Here is a 27,602-nt window from a genome sequence, read left to right on the forward strand (position 1 = left end):
CCAGAAAAATCAGGCTGGCAATTTACCTCCCAACTATAAGAAGGGCTCTAGAGGAGCTTCTGGGAATAATAAATCAGAGTGAACCACTTCTATGACAATAAATCTGACAATAAAGGTCGAATGAGTGAGCACTCAGAACACAATCTGTTAAGGGAAAGACAACAAAGTACACTCCACTCAAACTAATCCAAGCACACATCCTCACCTCCCTTGATTACTGCATCAGCCTCCTTGCTGATGTCCTTGCCTCCTTGTTTCTCTCCACTCCGGTCCAAACTTCACTCTGCTGTCCGGATCATTTTTCTACCAAAACGTTTCCCCACTCCTCAAGAACCTCCAGTGGTTGCCCATCCGCCTCCATATCAAACAGAAACTCCTTACCTTTGGCTTTAAAGCACTCGATCACCTTGCCCCCTCCCACCTCACTGCTTTCCTACTACAACCCAGCCTGAACACTTGGCTCCTCTAATGGCAACCTACTCACTGTACCTTGATCTTGTCTATCTTGCCACCAACCACTCACCCACATCCTGCCTCTGGCCTGGAATATCCTCCCTCTTCATATTCACCAGATCATCAATCTTCCCAACTTCAAAGTCTTAGTGAAGGCACATCTCCTCCAAGAGGCCTTCCCTGACTAAGGCCTCATTTCCTCTTCTCCCTTCTGTGTCACCCTTGCCCTTGGATTTGCACACTTTATTCACCCCTCTTTGAGCCCCATATCACTTATGTACATAGCCATAATTTATTTATAGTAATGTCTGTCTCCCCCTCTAGCCTCCAAGCTCATTGTGGGCAGGGAACGTGCCTATCAATGCTGTTATATTATACTCTCCCAAAGTGCTGAGTGCAATTTTACATAATTTGACACTAAAAATTGTGGTCCAACTAAAACTTCCTCTCTGAAGTTTCCCAGAAGCCGAGAGGAGGAACTGCCTGATCACTGTAGTAATGGAATAGGTAAAAAGTTCAGCAAGAACAAATCTCCCAAAAGAAATTTAGGAAGTCTGAATAAATAAGGAATAGGCACTTATTTATTCACCTTGGGTTCATTAACAAAAGAGCAGCCTGTGGAAACACTAAAATTAAGCAATCCTCCTAATTGAAATTGCTTCCATATGTTTCATTTGCATTAAAGTGATGAAGGATTAAAAAGGCATTAAAAATTACTACAGAATTTGAAATTATGAAATCACTTGGTCACAAGTACTTTTGGATAAATCCAAAATTCTCCAATTCTTTTTGCTTCCCTTCAGCTGAAAAGCAAATGCACCCAAATGTGGGTCTTTAAACTAATTTCTAGGTTATTTGTAAGGCAGGATTCTATTTCAATTCTAAGGTTCCAGCAGAAATGACTAAAGGACTCTTTTAGAGCATGTCACAAACTGTCCTCTTATTTTTTCATTTGGAGAGATTAAAATTCTAAAGAGTCAAGTCAGCCCTGAGAGGAAAACGTGGCAGAAAATAATTTGGCCTACCTGTTTTTGCATTAATCTTAAGGCCTCTAGTAGCTTCCTTTCTTGAGTCAAAACAAAATAGCCCACAGATTTCAAGTAATTTATACTACCACTTTTTCATTACCAGTAACCTTTTTGAATTTGTGACTGTACTTAGACGATAACTGTTCTCTGATACTGTTCTCATCCCATATTCACGATTAATTTATTCAACACATTTCCCCTAAAATCGGACCTTCTGAATGAAAAAACAAAAAACAAAAACCCAACAACACAGCTAATAAAAGCACTGTTCTAAGTGCATGGGGAGGTCATGAAGCAGCATGGCTCAGTGGAAAGAGCCTGGGCTTCGGAGTCAGAGGTCATGAGTTTGACTCCTGGCTCTGCCACTTGTCAGCTGTGTGACTGTGGGCAAGTCACTTCACTTCTCTGTGCCTCAGTTACCTCATCTGTAAAATGGGGATTAACTGTGAGCCTCATGTGGGACAACCTGATTACCATGTATCTACCCCAGCGCTTAGAACAGTGCTCTGCACATAGTAAGCGCTTAACAAATACCAATATTATTATTATTATTGTTATTGCAGGATTACAGATTGGACCCAGTCCCTGTCCTATATGGGGTTCAGTCTAAGCAGGTAGGGAGAGCAGGTACTGAATTCCCATTTTACAGATGGGGAAAGTGAGCCACAGAGATGTTTTGAGACCTGCCCAAAGACACAGAGCAGGCAAGTGGCAGAGCCATGGTTAGCACTCAGGTCCTCTGACTCTTAGGCCAGTGCTCTTTCCACTAGGCCATGCTGTTTCTCAACTCCTGCTCCTCCACAGCTCATGATAATGGAAGAAATGCCACACTGCCATCTCGCTAAGTATTTGGTTTCCGAGCGGGGCACCAAAGGACAACTGGGGGAATGATGTGACCACCTGATTAAACTGTAAGCTCCTAAAGGGTAAGGAATGTGTTTCAGGCCCGTCCTGAAAGAGTAGTGCCTAGCATTCAGTAGGTGCGCACTAAATACCAATAATTGCTCTCCTTTCATTTCTAAACAGTGTTCTGCACATAGTAAGCACTCAATAAATACTACTGAATGAATAAACCCCAAGAATGAACAAAACCTTTCAATCAGCCCTAACCTCCCCTCTAATAAGACCATGGAAATACAGGCATGAATTTAACAACCCTTATCTTGTCCCCTCAGACACCTTCACCATCAACTGACAACTCAAAACGTTCAAAAAATGAGAGCCACAGATCTGCAGCAGTTTCAACAGAACGCTTAAAGTACTCGCTCTCACTTTAAGGACAAAAGAAAGTCTGTCATGTAAAATACTATATTTAGCATCTCACCTGTTTGTAGGCATAAAACTCTTTGTGTGCCTGATGTCTTAGCCTAAAAGAACGAAAAGAAAGATCACTGAAGTTGAGATATTAAATGTGCCAGACCAAGAAAAACTCAACCTGAGAACAAAAACATGTTCCTTGCTGATATCCTATAACAATGTATCCTGGAGAGTGTAATACAGAACAATGAGCACATTTTAGAAGCAGTTTAATAGTCTTAATGAAACAATGCAACTGCTCAAAAGTTCAGACAGGCTCCAAATACCCATAATCAACCTAATCTCTTGCATTTACCTCCCGTGCTTCAGTGGCAGTTTTCAACTAGATTCCAGGATTCCACTTTTTTTATTTTTCTGTCACTCTGTCAATTACATCAGAGAAGGGGAATTTCTTCTCTGCTCTGGTTCATCCAAGATCCCAAAGAAGGCATTTTATACTTCTCAATTACTAACTTGTTTCCTCTTTGATCTCTGTGAAGCAGTTTTGATATTTGGTATCATGCGATACAATTTTCAATAGTCTTACTATTTGGAAAAAATGATCTCTTTATTTTTAAAAGATAAATTCAGCCTAAGAGAACATATAAGGGACAAATTTTTAGCTACGGACAGTGAAGCAACCGTCACCTTAATCATTCCCTGAGACTTCCAGCTTACACATCATTTTAATTAAAGGTTGATTAACTGCAGCTTTCAACTAAAGCCCAAACGGTTAAAGTTACATGGTAACCAATTAACATTGATAACTTCTTCATTATATCCCTCTGAACTCTAAATCCAATGCATTCCATGACAAAATATCAAAGAGTTTTACAAATGATTCCAGAAAACTCTAAAGACCAGTTCTTGAGCTTCAGAAGCTAGAGATGGGTTATCTAAATTAAAGTAGACTTTATTTCATAAAAATCTCCACATGGAAAACATAACTTGATAATAAGTACGGCTTCCACACATGCAATTTTATTCACACATCAGAGCAGAGTGGGGCGGACAACAGGGGGAAGGGGGAGAGAAGAAACAATTCCGAGGAGAACGCAATTAAAAATCAGATTCTTCATTTAGGATCTCTCTGGTCTTTTCATAATCATAACTGTAAAGATGTGTGCACCAAAACTAATTAGTGGTCACTTCTCATTTGAAAATAGAGTTTTCTGTTGTCTGCTAACCAACTATGGGAAAACTTTGAGGGGCAAGAGAAAAATCACAAATGAGGATCCAAAGTCAAGGCTAAATCCATCATCTCATCTGGCTGATAAGAAAGTTCTCCATCCCAGTCAAAGGCTGTTTGTATGCTTCTTTAAGGAAATGTAATTTTGCTACTGGTGGACTAAGTTCAGGCCAACCTAAGGTCAAAGTGAATATAAAAATCAACTCCCACTTACCCGCATACCATATATAAAGTAATCTGATCATATGGTTTTTACTAAAAAACACATGTGACCCTCAGCCGTCACTTTAATTCTGAAATCTCTCCTCTTCACCAGAAATAGCAAGCGGAGCCCTTGATCCAAACCCATACACGACATGGGGTCTGAGTTCTGCACAGATTCCATCCCTTCAAAGGGCCATAGGCAGGCTAGGGAAAGAACACAGTGGTTGGGGTGGGACTCTCTAGACTGTAAAATCCTTCAGGGCACATGTCTATCAACTCTGTTTTACAAGATGTAAACTCTGTTTTATCAACATGTCTCTCTCCCAAGTGCTCAGTACAGTGCTCTGCACTATACTCCGCTTGGGAAGGTGTGGTAGCCACTGCTGCTTATTATTATTATTGTATTTGTTAAGCGCTTACAATGTGCAAAGCACTGTTTCAAGAGCTGGGGTTGATACAAGGTAATCAACATGCTCCCTCCCTACCTCCTCCTTGCTCGATGAGGTCATCATCACACCTGAGGCCCAAAGCCTGTGAGGTAAACTCTGTGGGTATACATGAGGGAGTCACGAGAGGAGCCTGGGGATCCGTTGTGGTGACCCCTGAGGGAGGGCTACAATAATTTTAGAATAATGTTTGTCCAAAGTCCCCTACTACCCGGGCATGAGCTGGATGATTTCTACCCTAGGAAGGTTTTTCCCGAGAACAATTTTGAATTGTAGTAGGCTTAGGGTATCACTACAGTTAAAAATAATCACCCTGTAAGAGCTTTAAATTTCAAACTTAAACCTGGATCGTTTCCAAAATATGAAGCCTTAGGGGTTTCCTTTAACAAAACATTCATAAAAAGGTAGGAATGATACTGCATTTGTCAAGCACCATTTAGTCATTCTGGGGAAAGCGAGTACAGACTAAAATTAAAAAGAAAATGAGGCAAATATGCAACTTTTGATAGATAGGCCTCCCTCCATAAATACCCGAACACCTCCAAGTTCAGTGATAGAAATCTGAAAAACGGGCAACAATGCTGAAAAGAAAATTCCTGAAAGTACTGATTGTAACCTTGAAAGATGCGCTGTCCCGGGTGGGGTCAAACTGGACCTTCCATTGGGGAATGTGGACTGTGCCTCTGGGATCAGGTGAAGGGTCCCGTCCACTGAGTGGGGATCTCTTTGCATCTTCAAGCAAGGAGAATTTTTCTTAACTCTATCCCAGATCCTGGTAATCCAATAATTTCTTCTTCCACCCAGTGAATATGCTTTATGGGATTAATTGGCAATGATGTGCATTACCAAAATGGTGGTGTGTCATTTTCAAAGAGTTCAATTTTAACACCACTAAGTGCTAGTAGCTGTCTCAAGGATACAGGCTTATCAGTACCTGAAATCACAAGGTTAGATGGCTTGAGAAAAATAAGGCTTCTTGGTGAAAGGCTATTAATTATACATCATTTATTTGATTTAACCCTGCTTCTTAGGGCTTCCTGAGGTGCAACACTGACTCTGTTGCAACAACCAAGGCTATCTGGTTGTTTCCATTTTATGAATATCTTTTATTATTTACTGTCCAGAGCAAACCCCATACTTAGATCATCACTAAAACACAAAAACTGTGGTTCTCCTTACAGTAGAGAGGGTACTTCTTCTGGATGAAGAAACACTGTATCTTTCACTTTCCAAAACGGGGAGCCATCTATTCATTCCTTCATTCAGTCGTATTTATTAAGCGCTTACTGTGTGCAGAGTACTGTACTAAGTGCTTGGAAAGTACAATATGGCAACAGATAGAGAAAATCCCTACCCAACAACAGGCTCACAGTCTAGAGGCGGGAAGACAGAAAACCAAACAAGTAGACAGGCATCAATAGCATCAAAATAAATAAATAGAATTATAGATATATATGCATCATTAATAAAATGAATAGAATAGTAAACATACAAATATACACAAGTGCTATGGGGCGGGGAGGGGGGTAGAGCAGAGGGAGGGAGTAAGGACTATGGGGAGGGGAGGAGGAGCAGAGGAAAAGGGGGGCTCTGTCTGGGAAGGCTTCCTGGAGGAGATTAGCTCTCAGTAGGGCTTTGAAGGGAGAAGTGAGAAAGTTTGGCGGATGTGAGGGGGGAGGGTATTCCAGGTCAAGGGTAGGATGTGGGCCAGGGGTCGATGGCAGGACAGGCGAGAACGAGGAACAGTGAGGAGGTGAGCGGCAGAGGAGTGGAATGTGTGGACTGGGCTGTAGATGGAGAGAAGGGAGGTGAGGTAGGAGGGGGCAAGGGGATGGAGAGCTTTGAAGCCAATAGTGAGGAGTTTTTGTTTCATACGAAGGTTGACAGGCAACCCCTAGAGATTTTTGAGGAAGGGGGTGACATGCCTAGAGTGTGTCTGTAGAAAGATAATCTGGGCATTTGTCCAAATTCATTATTCTATTTATTTTATTAATGATGTGAATATATCTATAATTCTATTTATCTATTTTGATGCTATTGATGCCTGTCTCCTTATTTTGTTGTCTGTCTCCCACTTCTAGACTGTGACCCCTTTGTTGGGTAGGGATTGTCTCTATTTGTGGCCGAATTGTACTTTCCAAGCGCTCAGTACAGTTCTCTGCACACAGTAAGCACTCAATGAATACGATCAAATAAATGAATGAAAATCTATCCCTCTACCTGTGCCTACGAGTCCCTCCCTTTGTGCATTACCACAACACTTTCCCCAACCCGTCCTCCCTCCTTGATCACCATCTTCAACCATTCATTTTCCAATGACTTCTTCCCCAACCTGCTCTTGCGTGCCCTATCCTAAAAAGCCTATAACCTAAAAAACACTTCCCTTATCTCCCTCCTACTATTCCTCTCCAAATTCCTTGAGTGAGTTGTCTACTCTTGCTGTTTCCATTTCCTCTCCTCCAATTCTCTCCTTAACTCCCCTCCAATGTGGCTTCTGTCACCTAGGGAAACTGCCCTCTTTTCAGGTCACCAATGATTTCTTTCTTTCTAAATGAAATGGCCTCTACTCCATCCTCACCCTCCTTGACTTCTCAGCTGCCTTCGCCACTGGACCACCCCCTTCTCGTGGAAACATTATCTCACCTTGGCTTCGCTGACACCATCCTCTGCTGGTTCTTCTCCTATCTTTTTGGCCGCTCCATCTCAGTCTCTTTCATGGGCTCCTCTTCTGGCTTCCACCCTCTGATTTGGGAGTCACTCAAGACTCAGTTCAATGTTCCCTTCTCCATCTACATTCACTCCTTTGGTGAACTCATTTCCTCCCAGGGCTTCAACTACCATTCTATGCAGATGACTCCCAAATCTACCTCTTCAGTCTTGATCTTTCTCCTCTGCAGTCTCGTATCTCCCCGTCTTCAGGACATCTTTACTTGGATGCTGTGCCAATGCCTCAAATTTAACATGTCAAAATGTAATTCATCTTCCCACCCAAACCCTGTCCTCCCCATGACTTTCCCATTACTGTAGACATCACCACCAGCTCCCCACTCACATTATCCTTGATTCATCTCTCATTCAACCCACATACTCAATCTGTTACCAAATCCTGTCAGTTCTACCTTCATAACATCACTAAAATCCCCCTTTTCCTCTCCATTCAAATTGCTAAGCTGATCCAAGCACTTATGTTCCCCCTGCGATTAAGCATTATCCTTGACTCATCTCTCACTCAACCCACATACTCAATCTGTTACCAAATCCTGTCATTTCTACCTTCACGACATCACTAAAATGCCCCCTTTCTTCTCCATCCAAATTGTTACTATACTGATCCAAGCACTTATCATATTTCTCCTGTGATTACTCATTCAGCCTTCTCGCTGACTTCCCTAGCTGCTGTCTCCCCCAACCCCAGGCCATATTTCATTATGCTGCCCAGTTTATTTTTCTAAAAAAAATGTTCTTCAATGTCTCCCCACTCCTCAAGAACCTCCACTACTTGTTGACCCTCCCTCGGATCAGACCGAAATTCCTTACCATCATCTTTAAAGCAATCACTCACCTCCTCCTATCTTACCTCGCTGATTTCCTACAACCAGGGCTGCACACTTGGCTCCTCTAATGACAACCGATCACTGTTCTTCCATCTCATCTACCCTTCCATTCATTCATTCAATGGTATTTATTGAGTGCTGTGTACAACAATCAACAGTGACATTCCCTGCCCACAACGAGCTTACAGTCTGCTGGGGGGGACACACACATCAATACAAATAAATAAATTACAGTTATGTACGTAAGTGCTGTAGGGCTGGGAGGGGACAAGAGCAAAGGGGGCCTGTGAGGGCAATGCAGAAGGGAGTGGGAGACGAGGAAAAGTGGGGCTCAGTCTGGGGAGGCTTCCTGGAGGAGACGTGCCTTCGATAAGGCTTTGAAGAGGGGGGAAGAGTAACTGTCTGCCAGATTTGAGGTGGTAGGGCGTTCCAGGCCAGAGGCAGGACGCGGGTCAGGGGTCGGCGGTGAGACAGGTGAGATCGAGGCACAGTGAGGAGGTTAGCAGCCCTAGAGGAGCAAAATGTGCGGGCTGGGTTGTAGAAGGGAATAAGCAAGGTGAGGTAGGAGGGGGCAAGGTGATGGAGGGCTTTAAAGCCAACGGTGAGGAGTTTTTATTTGATACAGGACCACCGCTGGAGTCTTCTGAGGAGGGCGGTGACGCGTCCTGAATGTTTCTCTAGAAAAATGATCCAGGCAACAGAGTGAAGTTATGGACTGGAGTGGGGAGAGACAGGAGGCTGGGAGGTCAGCAAGGAGGTTGATGCAGTACTCCAGGCGGGATAGGATGAGTGACTGTATTAACGTGATAGCATCCTGCTGCTGTCCTCCCTCTGACCTGGAACTCCCTCTCATTTCATATCTGACAGCCTACCACTCTCCCCCCCTTCAAAGACTATTAAAATCACATCTCCTCCAAGAAGCCTTCCCTGATGAAGTCTTCTTTTCCCCTACTCCCTCTCCCATCTGTTTCACCCCATGCTTGGATTTGCACCCTTTAAACCCTTGATAGTCACTGCACCCTCAGCCCCGCAGCACTTTAATGCATAACCATGATTTATTTTCATGTCTTTCTCTCCTAATAGACCGTAAGCTCCTTGTGGGCAGAGAACATGTCTATCAACTTGTAGTGTACTCTCCTAAGCACTTAGTACAGGGCTCTACACCCAGCAAGAGCTCAATAAATATCATGAATTGATTATTTTAATGGATTTTCCTTCTTTAAAACAACAAAAACACAGCCAGTATGTGATTAAGCTACTGGGCCTGACTGGGCCTAACCAGGATAATGGTAATTCATAAAATACTAACCAGGATAAAGGTAATTCATAAAATACTGACCCTCTTCCACTCTGACTCGATAAAAGTGATAGTCTCCCTTTTGGCTTTGAAAGTTAAGTCCAATTTTCTATTTTCATCTATGGTAATAGGTTTGCTTAAGCATTTATGAATCAAACTTAAATCTTTACTGGTGGCATTCACCGATACATAACATTAACGAGTCATTTGTAAATCATTAGTTTCTAAAACTATGCTACAGGCTGAGCAATAAGAAAAAGAGGAGAAGGGGTGAAAATTCAAAATGAAACGTTTAAGAAAGTTGCATTAAAATTATTTGACCTAGCAAGGAACAAACAAGCATATCAACTTTTCAGAAGTTCACAAGGCACTCATCTTTTCTGACCTTTTGCCTGTATAATCATTAGGGTATGATGGTCCAAAATTTGTGGAACGAGATGGGCCAACTATTATTAATAAATATTGTCTATTGGGAGGGAACTGTGAAAACTCAGTCGCTAGAAAAACAGAGATGAACATTTCTTAGCTCATTTTACTTTTAGCACCCGGAAAGACTCAACACAACTGAAACAACAAAACATAAAAGAGAAAACTTATATAAAGGTATCCAACTAATCCTATATTTTTTAAAGGGAAAGAAAGGCGGCCAATTTTTTATTTTGAAAACACGCTGCTTATTATACATCGCTCATTTTATCTGTGGAAATGTACTCTTTCCCTAGGGAGGGCAAAGAGTGACTGGGGGTTTCTTCTGCTGTTTTTAAAATGTTCCAGTAAACATGCCCTGAAGTGTGAAAGTAGATAGAAAGGAATTACCTGATTAAGTAGCAACAGAAGAGTAAACTAAGGATGAAGACAAATATAGCTGTGCCAAAAACCACAATGTATATGTTGAGAGGCAGATTCTGGAATCCGATGTTAGGCATCCTGAAATTGTAATGCTGGAAATCTGAGCTCATGGATGGGCTGTGAGAAAGAGGGAGAGGGAAAAACAAGATACAATATTTTAGGATGAACCCAAGATGGTAAATTGCATTATCTTTCTAAGAAAGGCTAACCATTTGAGAAGGAATACGGGTTCAAAAGGTGTCTGCACCACTGACACTACAGATTTCAAACCTGGCTTTCTTTGGTGAGTGGTTGGAGGGGAGATGGAGGAGAGACAGCCTCTTACCTCGAGGAATCTTTCCTCTCATTCATTCCTTCATTCAATAGTATTTATTGAGCGCTTACTATGTGCAGAGCACTGTACTAAGCGCTTGGGATGAACAAGTCGGCAACAGATAGAGACCTCCTTTCTGAAGCCTTAGGACATTAAAAGCCGTCACTAGAGATCAGTCCAGCAGCGCTACAGACAACAGAGCTAACCCTGACTAAGCAACAAACAAAACAAAACAAAACAAAAAATCCCCCTTATAAATATGCACAAACTTCTTAAAAAATTCCATCCCAAGATTGTAATCACATATGTAAATTACAGGACGATTAACTTTAAAGGGCAGATGCTATTGCTATCTGAGACCTCAGTGGACCAAGAAAATTATATTCCTACTGTTGAGTTTCCAGCACCTAAAAGGAGATTTGACAGTTGACAAGCCCCATTCTGGCTCATGGAAATTCCCCGATGATAGCTTCAAGTACACGTAAATTTGACTAGAGTCCAAGTTTCATTTGAACACTCTAAGCTGCTCCCTGCCTTGGCTGGGGTAGAGCAAGTGCTTCTGCTTAAATACACCATTTTCCCTTTTGTTTTAGGCATTGTTTCCTCTACTCAACACTGCAAGGGGGTGAGGAATTGCCCCTCCCCAAAACAAAAAGAAAACCCTCAACTTTGTAATTTTGCAACAGCTCAGCCAGGACCAAACTTGAACAGACAAATATTAAAATACAGCTTAATGTGAGACCTGGTCAGTGGGAAGGAAGGGAAAGAGAGATGAAAGCAGGGGTGTCCTCAGTCAAATGACCAAAATCTAAATGTTATCAACCTCAAAATAAAATATTACCTAGCAGAGATGGAAGAATTTAAGTTTTGCAAAAGTCTACGGATAATGCCAACTGGCGTTATCTAGCTATTGGCTTACTGTTTGGAGATACTGGGAGCAAAATGGGTGATGTGAATCAGCTCCTCGATATCATCGAATAAATGATATAAGGGGTGCACGTCTAAATGCAAGAGTGATGCAGAAGGGAGTGGAAAAAGAGGAAATGAGGGCTTAGTCGGGGAAGGACTCTTGGAGGAGATGTGCTTTTAATAAGGTTTTGACAGCATTCTAGACATAATGTAGAACGCTCTACACTTTTGACTGCCAATGAGACAAAAACTGGCTACTCTGTTGTGGCCCCCGTCCGACTCAACGTAAACATATTGATTAAGCTATTACTCAGCTAAAATTGCCTGAGCACCTAATTCCGTGGAACTTTGGTAAAAATAAAGTATCCTCTTGGGTTCAGGAACCAATATCCAGTTTATAACACTGTTCCTAAGAGAATGTTTATTCCAATTTACAATGGAGGCCATAGAGGCAATTGTGTCGTAAAATCCGGGGCTCCCTGTGTGTCAGTTGTTCCCTTTAGCTCTTTGTAATTCTATCTCTAGACCTCTTGGAGAGCACAATGGCTTCAGTTATATTGACCTTCATCATCTCAGATGGCAGTCAGATGTAGTCATCACTTCTCTTTTCTGGGAAGCAGTCAATCAATAGTGTTTATTAAGCTCTTACTGTGTGCACAGCACTTTACTAAGCACTTGGCAGAGTACAATAATTACATTCCCTGCCCACAACAACCTTAAAGGCTAGAGAGGGAGACAGACATTGATATAAATAAATATATTACGGACATATAAATAAGTGTTGTGGGTCTGTTGGGGGAGAGGGGTGGTGGTGAATACAGGGAGCAAATCAGGGCAACACAGAAGGGAGTGGGAGAAAAGGAAGTGAGGGCTTAGGGAAAGTCTCCTGGAGGAGATGTGCTTTCAACAAGGCTTTGAAGGTGGGGAGAGTAACTGTCTGTCAGATATGAAGAGGGAGGCCAGAGGCAGGATATGGGTAAGAGGTCGGCGACGAGACAGACAAGATCGAGGTACAGTGAGTAGGTTGGAAGCAGAAGGGCGAAGCATGAGGGTTGGGTTGGATAGTAGGAGAGTGGTAAGGTGAGGTAGAAAGGGGCAAGGTGATTAAGTGCTTTAAAGTTCATTCAATAGTATTCAATAGTATTTATTGAGCGCTTACTATGTGCAGAGCACTGTACTAAGCGCTTGGGATGAACAAGTCGGCAACAGATAGAGACAGTCCCTGCCGTTTGACGGGCTTACAGTCTAATCGGGGGAGACGGACAGACAAGAACAATGGCAATAAATAGAGTCAAGGGGAAGACCATCTCGTAAAAACAATGGCAACTAAATAGAATCAAGGCGATGTGCAATTCATTAACAAAATAAATAGGGTAACGAAAATATATACAGTTGAGCGGACGAGTACAGTGCTGTGGGGATGGGAAGGGAGAGGTGGAGGAGCAGAGGGAAAAGGGGAAAAAGAGGGTTAAGCTGCGGAGAGGTAAAGGGGGGATGGCAGAGGGAGTAGAGGGAGAAGAGGAGCTCAGTCTGGGAAGGCCTCTTGGAGGAGGTGAGTTTTAAGTAGGGTTTTGAAGAGGGAAAGAGAATCAGTTTGGCGGAGGTGAGAAGGGAGGGCGTTACAGGACCGCGGGAGGACGTGACCCAGGGGTCGACGGCGGGATAGGCGAGACCGAGGGACGGTGAGGAGGTGGGCGGCAGAGGAGCGGAGCGTGCGGGGTGGGTGGTAGAAAGAGAGAAGGGAGGAGAGGTAGGAAGGGGCAAGGTGATGGAGAGCCTTGAAGTCTAGAGTGAGGAGTTTTTGTTTGGAGCGGAGGTCGATAGGCAACCACTGGAGTTGTTTAAGAAGGGGAGTGAGATGCCCAGATCGTTTCTGCAGGAAGATGAGCCGGGCAGCGGAGTGAAGAATAGACCGGAGCGGGGCGAGAGAGGAGGAAGGGAGGTCAGAGAGAAGGCTGACACAGTAGTCTAGCCGGGATATAACGAGAGCCCGTAACAGTAAGGTAGCCGTTTGGGTGGAGAGGAAAGGGCGGATCTTGGCGATATTGTAGAGGTGAAACCGGCAGGTCTTGGTAACGGATAGGATGTGTGGGGTGAACGAGAGGGACGAGTCAAGGATGACACCGAGATTGCGGGCCTGAGAGACGGGAAGGATGGTCGTGCCATCCGCGGTGATAGAGAAGTCTGGGAGAGGACCGGGTTGGGGAGGGAAGATGAGGAGCTCAGTCTTGCTCATGTTGAGTTTTAGGTGGCGGGCCGACATCCAGGTGGAGACGTCCCGGAGGCAGGAGGAGATGCGAGCCCGAAGGGAGGGGGAGAGGACAGGGGCGGAGATGTAGATCTGCGTGTCATCTGCGTAGAGATGGTAGTCAAAGCCATGAGAGCGAATGAGTTCACCGAGGGAGTGAGTGTAAATGGAGAACAGAAGAGGGCCAAGAACTGACCCTTGAGGAACTCCAACAGTTAAAGGATGGGAGGGGGAGGAGGCTCCAGCGAAGGAGACCGAGAATGACCGGCCAGAGAGGTAAAAGGGGAACCAGGAGAGGACAGAGTCCGTGAAGCCAAGGTGAGATAAGGTATGGAGGAGGAGGGGATGGTCGACAGTGTCTAAGGCAGCACAGAGGTCAAGGAGGATCAGAATGGAGTAGGAGCCATTGGATTTGGCAAGAAGGAGGTCATGGGTGACCTTAGAGAGAGCAGTCTCGGTAGAGTGGAGGGGACGGAAGCCAGATTGGAGGGGGTCTAGGAGAGAATGGGAGTTAAGGAATTCTAAGCATCGATTGTAGAGGATTCGTTCTAGGATTTTGGAAAGGAAGGGTAGTAGGGAGATAGGGCGATAACTGGAGGGGGAAGTGGGGTCAAGAGCGGGTTTTTTTAGGATGGGGGAGATGTGGGCATGTTTGAAGGCAGAGGGGAAGGAGCCCTTGGAGATTGAGTGATTAAAAATAGAAGTTAAGGAAGGTAGGAGGGCAGGGGCGATGGTTTTAATAAGGTGAGAGGGAATGGGGTCCGAGACGCAGGTGGAGGGGGTGGCACTTGCGAGGAGGGAGGAGATCTCCTCTGAGGATACTGCAGGGAAGGATGGGAAAGTAGGGGAGGGGGTTGGTGGGGGGGAGGGGAGAGGCGGAGGGGTGACTTGATAGTAAGGAGTTTCTGTTCGATACGGAGATGGATGGGCAACCACTGGAAGTTTTTGAGGAGCAGGGAAGCATGGACTGAACATTTCTATAGAATGGAAATGGGAATAAGCAGGGTGGCCTAATATACAGAGCACGGGCTTGGAGTCAGAGGACCTGGTGCTAAGGCCAGCTAAATCACTTGTCTGCTGTGTGACCTTAAAAAAGTCACTTCATTGGGCCTCAGTTTCCTTTTCTATGAGCCCCATGCGGGGCAGGCACTGTGTCCAACCGGATATCTAATATCTACCTCAGTTTCTGCTACTTAGTAAGCCTGTAACAAATATCATTATTATTATGATTATTGTTGTTCTCCTGACAATAGTTCACCTCTTCGGGTTGCGCTCCAGGGGTTCATGGTTAAAATTTAAGGACTGAACACTACAATTAGAAAAGGAACAATATCCTGAAAATCCCAAGAGGAGTCATTTTCATCATTAAGAGCCCTGGGGGAAAAGGACCATGTCTGAACTATTTTTGTATTCAACCTAGTGTTTAGCACAGTTCTAGTAGTCAGTTAATATTATACTAATAGGGAATGGCATGAAATTACATTGAATGCTGACATCCCATTCTCCTGAAAAATAATTTTCTTTTAGTAGAAATTATTTTCCCTTCTCTGAAGCCTCTCCTCTAAGCCTCCCTTCCTCCCTCTCTCTTCTCCTCCTTCTTCAGCAACCATAATCATTATTTATTGACTGCCCACTATGTTTTGAGTTTACTACGAGGCAGGGTGAGGGTGCTATAATCCCTGCAACTAAGAGTTTACAGTCTAAAGGAAAAGACAGGATAAATATGAATCAGAGTCCATAAACCATAAGAAACCATAAACAAGCATTATAGAGACATCTTTCCCCATAAAAAACAAACAAGTACTGGGGGGATTTTAGAGTGATGGCTGCTGTGTCTCTTCTGAAATGCACTCCTTTCTTTACCAGACTGGGAAAGTCTTCCATTCAAAATACACTGAGCTAATAATAATGATAATAATAATAATAAGTGCAATAATGACAATCAATGGTATTTACTGAGCAACTACTGTGGGCAGAGTACTAAGTGCTTGGGAGAGTACAGTACAAGAGAATTGGGAGACACATTCCCTGCCCAGAATGAGCTTGCAGTCTAGAGGGGGAGGCAGATAAGAATAGAATAAAGAATTTATAGATACGTGCATGAGTGCTATCGGGCCGAGGGTGGGGTGAATACCATGTGACTACAGGGTAGAGCTCCAAATACACAGCTACACAGAAGGAACAGGGAGTTGGGAAAAAGACCGATTGGAGGAGATGTGACTTTAATAAGTACTTATTAAGTGCTTACTTTGTGCTAAGCACTATGCTAAGCCCTGGGATAGCTCCAAAATGATCATATTGGATTATTACAGTACTGACACAAATGGAGCTCACAGTCTGAAAAAGTGGGAGAATGGGTATTTTCAACCATATTGTCCTGGTTAGGCAGCTGAGGTTCAGAAAGGTGAAGTGACTTACCCAAGGTCCCACAGCAGGCAGAGTTGGGAATAGAACACAGGTCTCCCTACTCCAGGACTGTGCTTCCCATTAGGCCACAAAATCACCTCTGGCAAAACCCAACCCGACTTTACTAAATTTTCAATGCATTAATAGGAGCTGACCTTCATCTCAGATTTGGCTTCCTGGGTTGTTGGACTGCAAGTCTCTTCTAGGTAGGGCTCTTAAACCAGCCCGCCACCTTGTACCCAGGGTGCGCCCTGCACCCCGACACTGCTTTCAAAATCAATTCCAGCTACTGCAAGGCACTTAAAGTTCAAACGTTCTGCAAATGCTTCACTCACCCTGCTTAGGTCTCTACGTTCCGAGTGTCCAGATGCAGATCTCTAGGAATTCAGGCTCATTGTCTAGCAGAGCCTTGGGAAAGAAGGCAGATAACGATAACATCAACAGGTTGAACACAACGTTCTTGGAAAGTTACAGCCAGCCACCAAACCCAATTCAAGTCGAGAACAGAGAAGGTACCTTATAATTTATTTCCAGCAAATTCTGCAATCCAGAGTTTAAGCATAACTGCTCTGTAACAAAAAGGAATACATGGATAAGTGACTCAATGAAGAAAACAACTCCAGTTACATTTTCCTCATATAAATGCATATATTTGGGTCAGGGAAATGATGCATCTCAAGTGAGTTTGGGTGGTATGAAGCAGCACAGATTATAAGTCTATTTTCATTCTGATTAAAATGCTTCCTTGCCTGCGGCCCGATTCTTACCGTCACCCTAATTTCTTTCAGGCCTCAGCCTGTGGGCACAATTTGCAAGGCTGCACTAGCCTGGGAACATCAGGCGCTTTTTTTTTTCTGGTTTTAAGGAGTTGGGCAGATTCTTGGGCATTTAGTTTATCTCCACCTCTGAGGGCAGCCGCAAATCAAGAGGGCAAGGGCTGAATCGCAAGAAAACTGACTTCCGTCCACTTCCTTCTAGAGATAGGGCTTTTATATCGGGGCTAGAGGAGTGCTGTTCTTTTCCCTTTTGAAATTCGCTCCCTTTCTTTTATTCTAACTACCGCAGGCAAAGTGGCTGAAGCTACAGAACCTCCCCGGAATCAGAGCAGTTTTCAATAAGGCTCCAACTGCAGTGATTATGAAATCTGATTGCCACTGCATTTTCAGGTTTTCTAGGTTATTCGCGAAGTGGGTCCCACGTCCTGCCCTTCGCAATCAGAGAGCTTTACTTATCAATGTAGGAGGGCAGCCCCCTGAGAAAGAAAAGCCCAAAAGGTTTTCTTTTATTTACACTCTTGCCTCTCCCCTCACTCACACACCTTTCCTGCTGTCCTGCCACTCCCATCTCAACAACTTTCAGTCGTTGAGGATAACTTCTCCTCATACTCAAGTCTGACCCTCTATCCATGAGAGAATAATAATATAATATTATATATATAATAATAATAATAGTAAGAATAATAGTATTTATTACATGCTTACTACATGTACTGTACTAAGTGCCAATTTCTCCCCTATCCTAAAAAACCTCATGACCCCATTGTTCCCTCCAGTTCTCACACCATCTTCCTCCGACTATTCCTCTCCAAACTCCGAGAGAGTTGTCACACCCGCTCTCTCCAGTTTCTCTTCTCCAATTCTCCCTTTGACCACCTCCAGTCTGACTTCTGTCCCCTTCGTTTCACAGAAACCGCCCTCTCAAAGGTCACAGATGATCTCCTTGCCAAATCCAACGGCCTCTACTCCATTCTAATCCTCCTCGACCTCTCAGATTCCTTCAACACTGTGGACCACCCCCTTCTCCTGGAAACGCACCCCCAATGATCTGGCCACTTATTTCCTCACGAAAATCAACACGATCAGGTCTGAGCTCCCCAAAGTCACCCCTCCGCCTATCCCCTCCCCCCCACCAACCCTCTCCCCTACTTTCCCATCCTTCCCTGCAGTATCCTCAGAGGAGATCTCCTTCCTCCTCGCAAGTGCCACCCCCTCCACCTGCTCCTCGGACCCCATTCCCTCTCACCTTATTAAAACCATCGCCCCTGCCCTCCTACCTTCCTTAACTTCTATTTTTAACCACTCAATCTCCAAGGGCTCCTTCCCCTCTGCCTTCAAACATGCCCACATCTCCCCCATCCTAAAAAAACCCGCTCTTGACCCCACTTCCCCCTCCAGTTATCGCCCTATCTCCCTACTACCCTTCCTTTCCAAAATCCTAGAACGAATCCTCTACAATCGATGCTTAGAATTCCTTAACTCCCATTCTCTCCTAGACCCCCTCCAATCTGGCTTCCGTCCCCTCCACTCTACCGAGACTGCTCTCTCTAAGGTCACCCATGACCTCCTTCTTGCCAAATCCAATGGCTCCTACTCCATTCTAATCCTCCTTGACCTCTCTGCTGCCTTTGACACTGTCGACCATCCCCTCCTCCTTCATACCTTATCTCACCTTGGCTTCACGGACTCTGTCCTCTCCTGGTTCTCCTCTTACCTCTCTGGCCGGTCATTCTCGGTCTCCTTTGCTGGAGCCTCCTCCCCCTCCCATCCTTTAACTGTTGGAGTTCCTCAAGGGTCAGTTCTTGGCCCTCTTCTGTTCTCCATTTACACTCACTCCCTCGGTGAACTCATTCGCTCTCACGGCTTTGACTACCATCTCTACGCAGATGACACGCAGATCTACATCTCCGCCCCTGTCCTCTCCCCCTCCCTTCGGGCTTGCATCTCCTCCTGCCTCCGGGACGTCTCCACCTGGATGTCGGCCCGCCACCTAAAACTCAACATGAGCAAGACTGAGCTCCTCATCTTCCCTCCCCAACCCGGTCCTCTCCCAGACTTCTCTATCACCGTGGATGGCACGACCATCCTTTCCGTCTCTCAGGCCCGCAATCTCGGTGTCATCCTTGACTCGTCCCTCTCGTTCACCCCACACATCCTATCCGTTACCGAGACCTGCCGGTTTCACCTCTACAATATCGCCAAGATCCGCCCTTTCCTCTCCACCCAAATGGCTACCTTACTGTTACGGGCTCTCGTTATATCCCGGCTAGACTACTGTGTCAGCCTTCTCTCTGACCTCCCTTCCTCCTCTCTCGCCCCGCTCCGGTCTATTCTTCACTCCGCTGCCCAGCTCATCTTCCTGCAGAAACGATCTGGGCATGTCACTCCCCTTCTTAAACAACTCCAGTGGTTGCCTATCGACCTCCGCTCCAAACAGAAACTCCTCACTCTAGGCTTCAAGGCTCTCCATCACCTTGCCCCTTCCTACCTCTCCTCCCTTCTCTCTTTCTACCGCCCACCCCGCACGCTCCGCTCCTCTGCCGCCCACCTCCTCGCCGTCCCTCGGTCTCGCCTGTCCCGCCGTCGACCCCTGGGTCACGTCCTCCCGCGGTCCTGGAACGCCCTCCCTCCTCACCTCCGCCAAACTGATTCTCTTTCCCATTCAAAACCCTACTTAAAAATCACCTCCTCCAAGAGGCGTTCCCAGACTGAGCTCCTCTTCTCCCTCTACTCCCTCTGCCACCCCCCTTTACCTCTCCGCAGCTAAAGCCTCATTTTCCCCTTTTCCCTCTGCTCCTCCACCTCTCCCTTCCCATCCCCACAGCACTGTACTCGTCCGCTCAACTGTATATATTTTCGTTACCCTATTTATTTTGTTAATGAATTGTACATCGCCTTGATTCTATTTAGTTGCCATTGTTTTTACGAGATGTTCTTCCCCTTGACTCTGTTTATTGCCATTGTTCTTGTCTGTCCGTCTCCCCCGATTAGACTGTAAGCCTGTCAAACGGCAGGGACTGTCTCTATCTGTTGCCGACTTGTTCATCCCAAGCGCTTAGTACAGTGCTCTGCACATTGTAAGTGCTCAATAAATACTATTGAATGAATGAATCTCAGCTCCATTCACACTGTCCTCTCCTGGTTCTCCTCCTACCTCTCTGGCGGCTCCTCAGTCTCTTTCATGGGCTCCTCCTCCGCCTCCCATCCCATAACTGTGGGTGTCCCTCAAGGTTCAGTTTTGGGTCCCCTTCTATTCTCTATCTACTTCCACTCCCTTGGAGAATTCATTTGCTCCCATGGCTTCAACTACTATCCCTATGCAGATGATACGCAAAATCATATCAGCCCTGACACTTCAGCAAATGATGAACCAGTGGGTGAAGAGGAATGCTTCTCTTTTTCTCTCTCTCAAACACACACACACATACACACTGTGCATTGCTTGTACGTACAGCCCAAGATCCAGATCCAGCTCTGATCTCTCTCCCTCTCTACAGGCTTGCATTTCCTCCTGCCTTCAAGACATCTCTACTTGGATGTCCTCCCGTCACCTCAAGCTTAACATGTCCAAAACAGAACTCCTTACCTTCCCACCCAAACCCTGCCCTCCACGTGACTTTCCCATCACTGTAGATGGCTCTATTATCCTTCCTGTCTCACAAGACCATAACCCTGGCATTATCCTTGACTTCTTTTTCTCATTCAACCCACATAGTCAACCCATCACGAAATCCTGTCGGTTCCACCTTCACAACATTGCTAAAATCCACCCTTCTCTCCATCCAAACTGCTAGCATGTTAATCCACTCACTTATCCTATCCCTCCTGGATTACTGTATCAGCCTCCTTGGTGACCATCATGCCTCCTCTCTCTTCCCACTCCAGTCCATATTTCACTCTGTTGCCCGGATCATTTTTCTACAAAAATGCTCAGGCCATTTTTCTCCACTCCTCAAGAACTTCTAGTAGTTGCCCATCCACCTCCACATCAAACAGAAACTCCTCACCACTGATTTCAAAACACTCGATCACCTTGCTCCCTACCTCACTTTGTTATTCTCCTACTACATCCCAGCTCACACACTTTGCTCCTCTAATGCTAACCTTCTCACCGTACCTCCATCTCATCTATCTCACCACCGACCTCTGGCCCACATCCCGCCTCTGGTCTGGAACGTCCTTCCTCCTCACATCGGTTGGAAAATCACTCTCCCCCACTTATTTAAGGCACGCCTCCTCCAAGAGGCCTTCCCTGACTAAGGAGGGCTTAAGCCTTCCTTTCCTCTTCCCTCAATCCCAACTGTGTCATCTTGACTTGTTCCCTTTATTCATCCTTTCAACCCGTCCTGCAGCCCTTATGTATATATCTGTGATATATTAATTTATATTAATGCCTGTCTCCCCTTCTAGACTGTAAGATTGTTGTGGGCATGGAATGAGTCTCTGTACTGTTATATCGTACTCTCCCAAGTACTTAGAACAGTGCTCTGCATACTGTATGTGCTCACTAACTATGACTAACTGATTGCCTGCTGGGCTAGATACGAAATAACTATGTTGGACACAGGCTTTGTCCCACATGGGGTTTACAGTATAGGAGGGAGCAGGATTTAATCCCCATTTTACAGATGAGGAAACTGGGGACAGAGATGTTAAGTGACTTGCCCAAGGTTGTGTACAACTGGCAAGAGGTGGACCTGGGATTAGAACCCAGGTCCTCTGACTCCCAGGTCCATTCTCTACTAGACCATACTGCTTCCCCACCAGGCAACACTGCTTCCCCATATAATATTTAAGTCACCCATCATCAGGCCTAGATTAACTTCTGCTTCAGTAACCACACGCCCCTATTCTCTCCCTTAGGTGATTCCCCTCTGTAGGCTGTATGTTATTTGAGGGCAGGCACTGAATCTACCAACTATATTGTATTGGACTTTCCCAAGACCTGAATACGGTGCTCTGCACACAGGAAGAACTCAATAAATACCACTGAGTGACTGATCATAGAATATGCTATACGAACTACAGAACGACTCACAAGAGCTAGTTTTATGGTACCCTTTTCCTACTTGTAGGAAGTTCATCTTTTATAGACCTAGTAATTAAGCGTTACCTGTTCTATAGAAGAGAGCATCACACAGTAGCCCATCCTCCTCTCCCTCATCACTAATATCAGGTTCTTACAGACAATCATATTTATTGAGTGTTTACTGTGTGCAGAGCACTGTACTAAGCACTTGGGAGAGTACAACATAACAGCGTTGGTATACACGTTTCCTGCCCACAATCCGCTTACAGTCTCAACTCAAAGGTAAGAAGGGGTGGAGAAAATCTAGTCAGGAAACACTTCCTTCTGAAAAAACTGTCTTGTCCTAAGACAGGCTCTGAACGGCTGAAGAGCTAATTAATAACAACAATAATAATAATAATTATGGTACTTGTTAAGCGCATACTACGTTCAAGCACTGTTTTAAGCCCTGGGGTAGATACAAGTTAGGTAGTTGGACACAGTCCCTGTCCCACATGGGGCTCACGCTCTTAATCTCCATTTTTTACAGATAAGGTAACTGAGACACAGAGAATTGACTTGCCCAAGGTCACACATGTGGTGTTGTGGTGGAACTGGGATTAGAACTGACTCCCAGGCCCATGGTCTATCCACTAAGTCACGCTGCTTCTCAGGACAGCAGCTTACTTTTGGGCACTTCCATGGAAAAATATGGCTTTTGTCACTCTGACGTAAGTGGTGCCAGAAACGACCTTCCACGTTTGGGAGGGACTTGGGAGGCAAGAAGGGGGGAATAAGAGAAAAGGCAGCAGCCAACTAGGAAAAATAAATTAATTCCTTCTATTGTTGGAGAATGGCCCAGAGCCAATAACTTTTCCCTTATGTGGAAGGGTGGCACCATAGAAAGATATGGAATGGAAATCTGCCAGATAAGTAACCTCTGGAGAAATACAGTTCCAAGCTCCAGCCAAGCATTTTGTTGCCTTAAAAAGGAAAGAAAAAAAAGACAGAAAAGCACAGAATGACTAGCCATTCTGTTCAAGACAGGTTCTTTGGCTAAACCATCCCAATGTACAGCAGAACTCTTCTTAATGAAATGGAAGGCAGGGCAGGCAGCTGGGGAGGGTTTTGTTGTTTAGAAGGTATGTTTGGAATTCCTTGCAAAAGCCTATTAAATTACACAGTGGAGTGCTAGGACGAACCGAAAATTCCCTATCTGGGAGAACTGACTGCAAAGAAGTTTTTTCTGTGGAGGTCAAAAAAGCTCAGTAATAAAACTGGACTGAAAGCCCAAGAATGATGGCTGAACTTCAGCCCTGACACTTCAGCAAATGATGAACCAGTGGGTGAAGAGGAATGCTTCTCTTTTTCTCTCTCTCAAACACACACACACATACACACTGTGCATTGCTTGTACGTACAGCCCAAGTGACTGCAGAAGAGGGCCGAGGACTCGGTAGGCACAGCAGCCTTCACTTCCCAGGAGAGCCAGTGATTTAGGATTTCCACAACATTCCAGGTGGCTTCTCAGTCCGAAAAACCTCCACTCCCGACGGCACAGCCTTAACGCACATCTCCGTACTTGTAGAACCGTAACAAGAACCCGGCTGTCCCAATACCTAGAGCCACGTTCTTTCAGTTGGACTGCTGACTTTTACCAGGAGTTTGGAAAATGGAAAAAATGGACATAAAAAGGGCAAAAATCCTATATTATAATGTCATCCTCAGTTACTGTAAGTAGTCAAGGTTAAAAGTGGAGTGAAGCCCCTTGGCATCTTTCTGTCCGATTAGCTCCAAGAAATCTTGGTCAGGTCATCTACTAGTCTAGTTTCTAGCTTCCTAGTTGTCAATTCAGAATAGATTAGGGGAGCCTAGAGTGACCTGATGGAAAGAGCCATTTTGCTCTTTTGTGACTCTGGGCAAGTCACTTGACCTCTCTCAGGTTCCTCATCTGTAAAATGGAGATTGGACGCTGAGAAGCTCAGAGTTATGTGCTCTCACCCCCAGGACTCAAGCTCTTCAGTAGCAGGTGTCAGGAACGCTGCCGGTACACATGGGGCCCACCCAGTGCCTGCAATTCTTATCCAAAATTCTGTTTGGGAGGCAAACATGGATGGCTGCATGGACACTATAGAGCAGTTATATATTTAATCACTGCGGAAAGGGTGCAATGTTGGGCCCATGTCTTCTCGGCCAATTCTGAACAAAGAGCGTCAGTTCCACCACCATGGGATACTAAGTACTATGACAACTGCTTTCTATGGTAAATGATATAATTAGACTATAAGCTCCTTGTGCACAGGGAACATGTCTACCAGTTCTCCCAAGAGCTGAGTACAGTGTTTAACAAATGGTAAGCATTCAATAAATACCACTGATGGATTAAAATGCAACAAGCTTTTTCAATTGTAATTGCCTTTTGGTGACTATGGGGTGGTGCCTGGGGGTGAATTGTATTCTTAAACACTTAAATAACGATGAAACAGCTAAGGGTAAGAATCGAGAGACGCTGGAACGTGTTACCAAGGGAGTCCATGCAATCTCCTTCTCTAGAAAGTTTAAACAGAAAGGGTAAACTTCTCTTCTATAATGACCTGAATACAGTTCTACAGAGATACGGCTTTGAAAGATCACTACCTCTAAGTCCTTTTCAGATTTATGACTCCAGGAAAAGTACATGGGATATTTTCCAAACAGATCAAAATATAGATAAAAATTTCAACTCCCATCATCTGCAAGCGATAAGAGTCCAATTTAACTCCACAAATGCATTAAAACAGTCGAAGTCGAATGTTCAAATTTAGTTTTTTCCTCAGTCATTATGCAGTTAAATTTGCCCATTTGGTTAAAGTGTAGCCTGGCCAATCAGACACGGAAAAGTAAGAATTCAACACAGAAATAAAATGTTGGCTTGAAGCATCTGTGTACCTTTGGGGAAAGGATGAGGAGGGAGAGGGGGACGCTGACTCTTCTGGAGGAAATGCCAAAGTAAGGGCCAAGAATGCATTGTGCATTCAATTTCTCCTACCATCACTCCCACATGGAGAAATTGCTAAACTTTTACATGTGAAGTCAGGAAGAAAGGACGGCTAGGTGTTGGAGACCAGAAGACAAGAAAATGCGTAAATTTTGTTTCAATATCATTAATCTATCATTCTGCCCTTGGCTGTGGAAGAAAAGATCATCACTGAAGTTACAGAATAAAAATAATTTATTACCACTTCAGGATTAACTGGCTTCTAGACAGACCTAGTATCTGCTTGGAATTTGTCCAATGTGTCAAAACTCAGCTAAAGTACATCATCTTCAGCATCTTATGCCAGAAAGTTGGGACTGCTCACTTTAAACTTGAGCCTTTCCTTTCCTATTTAATGATATTTCTTTTAAAAAAATACTACACAACTCAGGTTCACTTGGCAGATTACTGAGCAGGTTTTAAAAATAAAGTGTCCTTCTCTATGGGGTGTTGGGCTAAGTTAACAAGACTGAAATTAGTGTATCGTGAAAATTATTTTTAAAGCCTCAGACATAGCAGAGTTTTCAGTCTTTTTCCTCCTACCGTAACTATGCCTAAAAAAATTGGGTTTTTGCTATGCCTCGAGGGTCTAACAGACAAGCTCTGTCCAAATCAAGTTTCAACAAAGCAGGGCCCACCATGGGAAAGACCCTGAAGGAAGCATTCAGTTTGAGAAACCACAGAAAGTGACTCTTGTATTATTAAAGATAAGCAATGACTATATAGTTAAAGAAAATGTAAACAGCCCATCCTTTCTGAATCCTGTTTTACGTTATTGTTTCAATCAATCATATCTATTGAGCACTTACTGTGAGCAGACCACTATACTAAGCACTTGGTAGAGTACAATTAATCAATCAAATTTACTGAGCACTTACTATGCGCAAAGCACTTTACTAAGTGCTTGGGAGAGTAAAATACAACAGAATTAGCAGACACGATCCCTGCCCATAAATGAGCTCACAATCTAATAATGTTGGTATTTGTTAAACGCTTACTATGTGCCGAGCACTGTTCTAAGCGCTAGGGTAGACACAGGGAATCAGGTTGTCCCACGTGGGGCTCACAGTCTTAATCCCCATTTTACAGATGAGGTAACTGAGGCACCGAGAAGTGAAGTGACTTGCCCAAAGTCACACAGCTGACAAATGGCCGAGCCGGGATTTGAACCCATGACCTCTGACTCCAAAGCCCGCGCTCTTTCCACTGAGCCACGCTGCTTCGAGGCTCTCCATCACCTTGCCCCTTCCTACCTCTCCTCCCTTCTCTCTTTCTACCACCCACCCCGCACGCTCCGCTCCTCTGCCGCCCACCTCCTCGCCGTCCCTCGGTCTCGCCTATCCCGCCGTCGACCCCTGGGTCACGTCCTCCCGCGGTCCTGGAACGCCCTCCCTCCTCACCTCCGCCAAACTGATTCTCTTTCCCTCTTCAAAACCTTACTTAAAACTCACCTCCTCCAAGAGGCGTTCCCAGACTGAGCTCCTCTTCTCCCTCTACTCCCTCTACCACCCCCCCTTCACCTCTCCGTAGCTTATCCCTCTTTTCCCTCATTTCCCTCTGCTCCTCCCCCCTCCCTTCCCATCCCCTCAGCACTGTACTCGTCTGCTCAACTGTATATATTTTCATTACCCTATTTATTTTGTTAATGAAATGCACATCGCCTTGATTCTATTTAGTTGCCATTGCTTTTACGAGATGTTCTTCCCCTTGACTCTATTTATTGCCATTGTTCTCGTCTGTCCGTCTCCCCTGATTAGACTGTAAGCCCGTCAAACGGCAGGGACTCTATCTGTTGCCGACTTGTTCATTCCAAGCGCTTAGTACAGTGCTCTGCACATAGTAAGTGCTCAATAAATACTATTGAATGAAAAGTGGCAGAGTTGGGATTAGAATCCATGACTTTCTGACTCCCAGGCCCATGCTCTATCCACTCCGCCATGCTTCTTGAACAGGCCCTAACTCGTTCTACTGTAGAAACATTGTCACTACTGTGGAAACGTTGTCAGTTTCAGTACAGATTAAAATTAAAATGCCACTGGAAATAAAGGCACAGTGAAATATTTTCCTTAAATGATATTTAGATATTGGTAAAGCTGAGGCAACAGAATTTTAAGGCCTTACCCTACTAGTAACTCAGTCCTCTTTCTGGAGGGCTACATGTTATATTTACCAATCTGTATTGAACAAAAGCAACCCGGTTCTCTTCCCTACCCCGTTCCTCCAAGGTAAAAGGGGTGGGGCAGGGCAGGGCCTCAATCGCCACTGACCCTTTGCCCACATCCTGCCTCTGGCCTGGAATTCCCTCCCTCTTCATATCTGATAGACCATCACCCTCCCCACCTTCAAAGCCTTACTCAAGGTGCATCTCCTCCAAAAGATCTTCTCTAAGGCTTCGGTTCCCTTCTCCACTGCCCTTACATCTGGATTTGCTTTTATTCACCCCACCCTCAGCCCCACAGCTCTTACGTACAGATCAGTAATTTATTTATATTAACGACTATCTCCCCTTCTAGACTGTAAGCTCCTGGTGGGCAGGGAATGTGTCTAATGACTCGATTATAGTGTACTCTCCCAAGCACTTAGTGCTGTGGTCTGCACACAGTAAACACT

At 44.8% G+C, this 27,602-nt stretch overlaps 1 protein-coding gene across 2 annotated transcripts in view; it reads right to left on the reverse strand.

Annotated features, from left to right (window-relative positions):
- Nucleotides 1-27,602, reverse strand: part of RNF24 (ring finger protein 24) — an 83,719-nt gene that overhangs the window by 24,011 nt on the left and 32,106 nt on the right. For both annotated transcript variants that reach the window (XM_029046443.1, XM_029046440.1), the window contains exons 2-5: nt 16,709-16,761; nt 16,528-16,600; nt 10,284-10,433; nt 2,806-2,848 (exon numbers count right to left, since the gene is read on the reverse strand). In XM_029046443.1, coding sequence (XP_028902276.1) covers nt 2,806-2,848; nt 10,284-10,426 — 186 coding nt within the window. In that variant the 5' untranslated portion in view covers nt 10,427-10,433; nt 16,528-16,600; nt 16,709-16,761. The remainder of the gene's footprint in view (nt 1-2,805; nt 2,849-10,283; nt 10,434-16,527; nt 16,601-16,708; nt 16,762-27,602) is intronic.

Source organism: Ornithorhynchus anatinus, chromosome 18 (genome assembly GCF_004115215.2).
Source record: "Ornithorhynchus anatinus isolate Pmale09 chromosome 18, mOrnAna1.pri.v4, whole genome shotgun sequence".
Taxonomy (NCBI): Eukaryota; Metazoa; Chordata; class Mammalia; order Monotremata; family Ornithorhynchidae; genus Ornithorhynchus; species Ornithorhynchus anatinus.